The sequence below is a fragment of the Tamandua tetradactyla genome, chromosome 2, assembly GCF_023851605.1.
Source record: "Tamandua tetradactyla isolate mTamTet1 chromosome 2, mTamTet1.pri, whole genome shotgun sequence".
NCBI lineage: Eukaryota > Metazoa > Chordata > Mammalia > Pilosa > Myrmecophagidae > Tamandua > Tamandua tetradactyla.
Genome location: NC_135328.1, coordinates 194975087 through 194984026, shown reverse-complemented (window position 1 = coordinate 194984026; position 8940 = coordinate 194975087). Strand labels below are relative to the sequence as shown.

At 39.3% G+C, this 8940-nt stretch overlaps 1 protein-coding gene and 1 non-coding gene across 17 annotated transcripts in view; both read right to left on the bottom strand.

Annotated features, from left to right (window-relative positions):
* Positions 1–303: 303 nt before the first annotated feature.
* Positions 304–8940, bottom strand: part of PUM1 (pumilio RNA binding family member 1) — a 148115-nt gene continuing 139478 nt past the window's right edge. For 15 of the 16 annotated variants that reach the window (XM_077150529.1, XM_077150522.1, XM_077150530.1 and 12 more), the window contains 2 exons: positions 5411–5603; positions 304–2153 (listed from right to left, as the gene is read on the bottom strand). In XM_077150529.1, the coding sequence (XP_077006644.1) occupies positions 2022–2153; positions 5411–5603 (325 nt within the window). In that variant the 3' untranslated portion in view covers positions 304–2021. The other variant, XM_077150528.1, reaches the window with a different exon arrangement.
* LOC143675358 (small nucleolar RNA SNORD103/SNORD85) lies at positions 4460–4544 on the bottom strand. The gene has a single exon (XR_013171584.1). It is a non-coding gene; the product is annotated as a small nucleolar RNA SNORD103/SNORD85 (small nucleolar RNA).

Genomic DNA, 8940 nt, shown 5'->3' with positions numbered 1-8940 from the left:
CCTTGTGATCGGTGAGTAAGACCCAGAGAGGTGAACATTCTGATTTCTCCAAATAAATTGGAAATCTGGGTCTCTGTATGGAATTTCTTGACTTTAAAAGCACTACACAGGCTAAACCAAAATTTTGTGCCAAAATTTTTACACATTTGCCCTACTTTACCCGCCCCCGCCCCCCCCCCCCGCCTTCCCAAAGCAAAAGCAACAAACGAAAACAGAAAGAGAAGCACAAGCAAGGGCTATACTAAGACACTATTGGGGGGGAAGGGGGTTTAGGTGGGAAGGAGCTAAAATAATGGACAAAACCAGATTCCAAAGTTCTGTATTTTTCAAAATAAAGATCACACATTGTTTAGAGACAATCTACACAAGAGTTACAAAAAATAGTTGCCCAGGCATAAGCATACACAGGTTTGTTAATTATACACATATGGTTACAAGTGTGCTTGCAAAAAGTTCATTGGAAATATACACAAGGCTCTGGAAATGTACACCGTGTAGTGTTACAATTCTATATTCAAACAAGGAAAATTGACAGTATGTTACATTCACTTACAAGTAGACAAAATGCAAAATACAGTTCATTTTCTGTACAAAAAAGAAGGGCAATTCACACTTTACAAGGTGAGTGGGGCTCTGATTGTGAGGAAAGCTAGGGCAGGGCTGAACTTTTGCACGTCCTTTTGACTGTCACAAAATAAGCAAAACATTACTTTTTAAGGATTAAAAAAAAACACTAGTGTGAACTGAATCATCTTGAATAACATTTAGAAAGGATTTCGCTACTGTCTGACTAGATGACAAATAAAACCAAGCTATTTTTTTTTCTTTTTAAACATTAACTAGGCTGTATAAAGAACATTTATTCCTTCAAAAGAAAAAAAAATTTACTTCTGGTTGAAATTACAATTTACAATATACAACACTATCTACGACCATAAAAGGTTTGAATATACACTGAATGCACAGGGCTGGCTAATTCTCTTTTCTTACCAAAAACGTGTTTATGTTGATTCAAACTTCTCCACATTTACATTACAGGTATACAAATGTACAATTGTACAATCAAAAGTATGTTCGACTACTAGGGTACATTATAGATACAGATTAGACATCAAAACAAGAAAATACTACAAATTTGTATATATGCAAAGTCTACACCAAGTATACACTATATATTTATAGAAGCAAGACCAAAAGCAGGGTTGGATTTTTTTTCTCATGCTAAATAATCAGATTTTGCCTTTCACTGTTAACAGAAAAAAATCCAGTAGGCAGTAAACATTACACCCGCCGGCCTTGAAAGACATTCTGGGGTGCTCATGTCTCCTCCTCAAAAAACAGACTACACTATCTTCTTTTATCATAATATAGTCTCCAAAAAAGCAATTTTTAGAAGTTTCATAAACTTAATGTCATAAACTGAAGTTTTAGCAACTCTGAAACACTTTTTATTTTATATATATATATATATATATATTTTATAAACAGTGTTAAATGCCAGCTTGGGGTCATTTAACTAAAATTCAAACTTCTCAGGTTTTTTTGTTTCATTTTTGTTTTTTACTAAAATGAGGGGAGAAGAGCTATTTGCAAAAATTGCCGGCAAGGCAAATGAGTTAAAAACCTTTTTTTAATTTGTTTTTTTTTTAAACCTTTTTTTTTTTTTTGTTAAACCAACCACCCTGAAAGTTTCCACATGTGGAATATAGGTACAACAATGAACAAAATATGTGGCCTCCCATGTACATTGGTTACCTATGTACAAGTATCCTATACACCAGTAAAACAGCAGGGCAATTAGTCAATTAAAAAAAATAATTAGTACATGTTATGCGTAATAAAATTAAACAAATTTACAAAGGTTTTTCCACTTGTGGATTCAATTCCTTTTTTTGAGGGGGGTAATCCTAGAACAACCACTTAAGCATTTCAGACTCTACACTAGAACATTTCTGGTTGCTGGTTGAATTTGCCAGTGAGCCAGTAAGGTCAATGGGAATGGGAGAGAAGGGGGCACTGCCTCAGATAATACCATTAGGGGGGCCACAGATGGGTCCTAAGTCAACACCATTCTTCATGTAGTATTTCTCCAGCTTGGCCAGGATGTGTTTGCCATAGGTGTACTTGCGAAGAGTTGCGATGTGGGGCCGGATCTGAGGAGAAAGGACAGTTAGTGTTTTGCATGCCTGAAAATAGACTCAGTGCACAGCCCATGTACACACATACACCACCCATAGCCACACCTTTTTCTCAGCTAAATTCTCTCAGCTTTTGTGAGCCAGCAGAAGAGGAAAGTAGCTCCTATCTGGAGCTGATACAGGGTACGAGGGCTCTGGAGGCTGGACAGCCATGGACCACTCCCAGGACAATACTGACTAACTGACAAACCACATCATCCACCACCCACCACCAGCACAGCACTTCCCTAGAGGCACATGCACATGTACCTCTGGCTCTGTGTAAGGAACAAGGGGGATTATTTCAGGGCGCCATGAATCCTGAGTTCACCAACTGACCCTGTTTCTCCAATTCACGGCAAATCATAAAAAGCAAATAATGACAACAATAAAAACTAACATTAAGACCCAGGCACTGTTCATTTAATTTAATTATCCTTACACAGTAACTGTGATTATCATCCCTATTTTACAGGGGAAAGAAAGGAAGGCACAAAGTGGCTAAGTCACTCATACCCAAGGTCAAATAGCTAGTAAGGAAGAACAGAGCTATTTGAACCCAATTTGCCTGGCTCTTCCGGAAGTTTTCCCTACTGTGCTCTCACAGTACTGCCTATGATGCCAATTCATCTCTCACCCTCTCCAACTCAAACTCTTGCTCACCTTGACAAGGATTCTCTTTTGTTGTCCACTCTCTGAGCTGATCCACTTCAAGAAGTTCTGCATACCCCGGACAACTCAAGGGGTACTTCCTCTAGAGCTACTTTTCCTTTTCAGTAAGTTCAAGGAGCTTGGAAGTTACACCACATAACATCATGTTTGGAATTATTTGCTTAATCATCAGATTTTCCACATAGACAGTTAAGGACTATGGCTTATCGTCCTGTTTCCCCACCCAAACTTGGACTTGCATGCTTAAACACACTAGACAAATAGACCACAGAGCAGGTAGGTAGAAGGAGGCCCTGCTCTGGGAGCGCCATGAAGACAACAATTTTATCTCTTTAGCTAGGCCCCCAAAGAAAGGAAGGGTCAAGTAGATCTAGACACCACTTCTGCATTCCACATAGGACACATATCATATTCCCACCTAAGCGCCTATATGGGAAACCTGATAACAATTAGTCCTTGGTTCTACTCCAGAGCTGTGTGACCCAGACAACTTGCCCAACTTTCCTAAACTCATTTATAAAAAAGGATGTAATGCTGCATTTTCATTTGGCTGAACTGAGGACTACGTATTTGGCTACTGTTTATCCTTAGAACTTGAGGTTCAAGGTCCTCATTTTTGACTGCTGATAGTTCCCTTTCCAGAAACTAAGCAAAACTCAATTAATTCACCTCTATAGCCCTGGGACTAGCTAACTGATGAGTCAAGCCACTTAACATTTACACCCCTCTTCCAGACAAAAACACTTAGCAAACCAAGCACACACAGTGTGAACATCTCTTTTATTTCATTTAATGTAAGGCAAAGTATAATCAACCTGTTCCTCTTCCAATGTTTCTTCTCTTTGAAAAGGGCACCACCTATTGGCAAAAAACCTGAAAATCTAAAAGGGATTTTCTTGAGATTCTTCCCCTTTTCTCAACACCCATTAATCAATCAACTACTAAACCCTATCAATTCTGATTCCCCACTGTTTTCACTTCCATGCCATTATAATCTCTTCGCTTAACTATTTTAACAGACTCTAATCTAGTCTCCCAGCTCCATCATCTCCCACTATCTCCCCTCCTCCAAATTACAGGGCCCATTCATCATCTAGAGCAATTTTTTTGAAACGTAAAATCTGATTTTTCTCACCACAATCCTACCATAATGCACTTCCTTTAATTTTGTCTCCTGCTTCCAAACCTTTACACATCTGATTCTCTCTTCCTGGAAAGATTTCCAGGCTGTATTCAAATGTCTCTCCCTTGAGACTTCTCTGTACTCCCACATTAGCAAAGGCACCCTGCCACATTCCTTACACTGTCCCAGTATTTCTTCAGCATTACTGAAACTCTTCAGCACAATACTGCATGATCACCAATAAAGCCCAGCTGAGAAGAGGGCCTGGTATAGAGTACGCCCTTCAGGAATATTGGTTAAATGAATGAAAGGACACCCCACTTCCCTCAAACTGCTGACTGTCTCCAACACTCCTTCTCACTTCACAGCACCTTACCCCACTATGTCTCACAACTTTATGGACTTCGGACTCTCCCAGCCTTCAACTGCTATCCCCAACACCACTGCAGGTTTCTGTTTGTGCTTTTAATTGCAGGTAGGTGCCTTGTCTGACTCAGAACCTGAGTCCATAACAAAGATTCTCATTATTGAACTTTGTTCTCAGTGAGGGCAAGTGGGTCATCATTGCCAGACAATGGTCACCTTCTCAATTAGGAAGGCCTGGCTGAGCTCAGAACCCAAAAGTTGAGGGTTCAGATCAGAAGCATCCTATGGCTCACAGCATTGCCTGGCACAAACACAGCTGCAAGCATACCCTACCTGAGGGTTTGTTTTGTTTCCTGGGCCCTGGGGTGTATGGGGAGCCAGCTGGACCTGCTCTGTTGACAATTCCTGAGGCCATGGGCCTCTTCAGGTATTTCTGTGCCGTCTCTCGACTCACGGCACCTGTTCCTTTATCTCCTGCCTAACTCCTCTTTAGTTCTGACTTCTATGAAACATTCCCTCAAAGACTCTGGACAGGGCTGAATCTCCCGTTATGTGCTTCCACAACATACTGTGTGCTCACCATGGTTTCTAGTTGTTATCCCTACATCACAGTCTTCTTCACATGTAGGGATCACGTCTCAGCTCTGTGAGCCCATGTCTGGCACAGAGTGGGTGATGGGTCACTGAGTAGCCCACTAAGGGACTTTTTAAAAGTAAATGTTGGTGAAATAAACGGATATGAGGGGGAGAAAGGAAATAGGGCAAGCAGATTGATTTGTTGGGCTGATTAGCTGGTCTCCTCCCAGAGCACAGGATCTGAGGACTAGAAACATGGACTAAAGATCAGGGAAATACCTCAAATTTACTGTATGAGAACATTTCACATCAGTACGTTACTGAGGGGACAATGGCCACTGTATAAAAAGAAAAAGGGATACAGCATAAGACATAGTCCACTGACAACACCTCAAAAACAAGCCAGATGTCACCCTTCTTTGTGTTTTTCAACTGTGAAGAGCCCAAGGGTTTGTGCACTTTCTCTCTGGGTAAGACCCTGGCCAACCTAGCCTACCTTATGCATGACAATCTTTCGCTGGGCTGGCTCTGCCACGTCAATCATCTTCTGGACCACGTAGTTGGCATACTGATCCTTCATCATCGTGTATAAGGCACTGTGGGAACCGTCATTCATGGTGCATACCTCATCGATGAGCACAGCGCGCTCTGTGCGTGAGGCATGAGTGACACACTTCTCCACAACATTGCTGTAAAGAGACAAATCCAGGGGCAACTCATAAGAGAGAGCCCTCTTTCAGGTTGAGGCTTGTCCAGTCTCTGCCCTGACCTCAGAATCAGCAGTGAAAGGGAGCTAACACTTCTTGAAGATTAATTCAGCAACTGTTTGAATCTATGAGATTCTCCATGACTGTTATCTGTGGCTTCCAATCTGAATCAAGGATAGGAATAGATAGGAATACCTGACCTAACCTTCTAAATTAACAAATGAGGACTCCTGATAAATTAAGGGACTTACAAAAACTTCACAGGACTGGTTAACAATTATTTCAACACAATCAACAAAATCTATCAATCCTTTTGACACTTCTATGAGGAACTGGGGCCAGAGACAAATCTTAAGTCTAGATCCCTAGTGCCAAGCACAGAGCTTGACATTTAACAGAAGCTCTGGAGACTTCCTGTATGAAGGAAATTAAAACCAGCCAGGACCCATGGCACTGGTTCAACCACTTCATGCTGTCCCCTTATGTGTCTAAGAAGGACCCTACAGATCTGTAAGTATTTCAACACTTAACAAATATGTATCATCTTGGGAAAGAAAAGGAATGTGGCTATGTTAAATCAGTTTGCTAGAGTTCCTAGGGAATTACGGAGGTTTATTAACGATAGCTATGCTAAGGGGTATTTGTCATCCTAGAGTGATTATCTATTAATATTTAGTTTTACAAGACTATACTACCTTGCATCTGGGGCTCTGCAGTTATGAAGAGGTTGTGTGATATAGGAACAATACATATTATTTGGATTTCTATTATCGGAGCAGTTTACTTGACAGAATATTTAGTGGATGAATGGGTAAGTGGGTAGGTGAAGGCTTTGCAAAAAATTAAAGCCTGGAGCAAGAGCTGATTGGAACCCTCAAGTAGAAAAGGAAATTTCCAATGATGCAGAAGGAACTACTTTCTAGGACAAACTATGATACCTGTGAATGGCTTTAATTGTTGAAAATTCTTCCTTACATACCCAAGCAAAATACACTTTCCTGAAACTTCAACCCATTAATCTTAATTACACAATTAAGATTAGATTCCTACTCTAGGAATAATCTGAAGGGCAGGGACAGTGTCTTATTTGGGAATCAATTCCTTCCAAAGGCCAATCTTTTGGATATTTGAATAATCATCACAAAAAGCCATACCAGAATAATTACCACTTTGAGTTTTCTAAGCTATATGGGGTGTTGTTCCAGAGAGCTCATAAAGGACCCCTTCAGTATATTTGTTACACATTGAGCTTATTTATGCATACGCTTTCATGTGGAGGAAGTAACCGCAGATGTGCTGGAAACAGCAGGAGGACTGAATTAGAAGTGGACCCTGAAGATATGACTGAATTGCTATAATCTCACGATAAAACTTTTAACAGTTGGGGAGTCACTTTTCATGGATGAGAGAATTTTCTTGAGATGGAACCTACTCCGGTGAAGATGCTGTGAACACTGTTGAAATGACAACAAAGTATTTAGAATATCACGTAAATTTAATTGATAAAGCAGTGGCACAGCTTGAGAGGACTGACTTCAATTTTGAAAGAAGTTGTACTGTGGGTTAAATACTATCAAACAGCATATCATTCTCCAGAGAAAATGTTTGTGAAAGGAAGAGCCAATTTATACAACAAACTTCATTTTTGTCTTAGTTTAAGAAATTGTCACAGGCACCCCAACTTTCAGGAACCACAACCTTGTTCAATCAGCAGTCATCAACATCGAGGCAAGACCATCCACCAGCAAAAAGATGACTCACTGAAAGTAAGGATGACGGTTCGCATTTTCTAGCAATGAAGTATTTTTTCATTAAGGTATGTATGTATATTGTTTTTCTTTAAAGACAATATTATTGCACACATAATAGACTGCAGTATAGTGTAAACACAAATTCACATGATTTGTTTCACTGAGGTGGTCTGAAAATGAGCTCACAATATCTCCGAGGTAGGCCTATATACCAATCTGGTATTATTTACCAAATCTAATTTAAACAAGTCTCTGTCTTTTTTACAGTGATGTGAAAAAACTTTATTTTTTCCCTAACTTCATTCCATAGAATTGTGCAATTCTACATGGACTGAAGGTATGACACTATGGAAGTTATCTCCTAGGAGCCACAGACTTCTCTCTTAGCAGATCATGGAGTTAAGATAATGATGAATTGGTTCAGTGAACATGAAACGCCAGTCATTATCTCCAAATGTTCAAGCAAAGAACTCATTCATCACTTTTTTAGGGACTCACTGGCTGGGCTGTACCCACATCCACTGTTAATAATGCACTCCAGGTCAGTAGCCCTAGAAAGTGGACAAAATTAAAACAGGACAAATTGGGTTGGGGACAAGATGCTCATTCTTGTGAGTGGAGGACTCTGCTCACAACTAACCTGTTTTTCAAGAAAGCAAGCAGGAAGATCACATAACACCATGGGATCCCACTTGGCCAAAGGCTTTCTTCTTAAATATAGTTTAATCAATACAGTTTTAGTCTTTAAAGATTATTCTAGTGTTTTAGAAACTGTACTTCCCAACATATTTGTGGGTGATGAAGTCAATTTAGTAATTTATGACTTTTTTAAAAATGAAATAGAAAATACGACAATGAATCACAGGCAATATTGTTTCAGTTATGTATTTGTGCACTTAACTGTGCAAGGAAGTCAACAATGTAAATTTTATTTTGTACTCTAGGTCACCATCAAAACTGTCTGAAAGTCACTCATTTATTGCACTGGTTTACACCTACTTATCTATTTTCAAGTTCACACTGCCTCTCTTCTGTCTAAACTGCTGTTAAGCCCAAACCTAGTGAACTTTTACTAATCTTGTATTTTTCAATTCTAGAATTTTTATTTTGTCCTTTTCATAGTTTCTAGTTCTTTAATGACATTTCCTATGTTTTCATTCATTACAATATATTTTTCTTTGCATCCTTGAATGTAATTAAAATAGTTGACTTCTCTGCAAATTCCAACATCTGAATTTGGATCAATCTGATTGGATCAATCAATCTTTATTGATTTTGGGTTTTTTATTTTTGCTTTTTTTTTTCAATAATAGTCACATTTTCCTGTTATCTAGATATCATGAATACACTGCAGAAACATGGAGTTGTGTTATGTTCTGCCAAAAAAATATTATTTTTCTTCCTTGTTCAATGCAGTTGACTTGGATGAACTTAAACTGCAAACTTCTTCCATTCAGTAAGCAGCAGCTGCAAGTAAACAGGAACCCAGAAATTCTGACCTCATGCTTCCCAGGTCCTGGCAACTGTCCAAAAGAAGCAATATGAGATGACTCTGATATGGTTAGGCT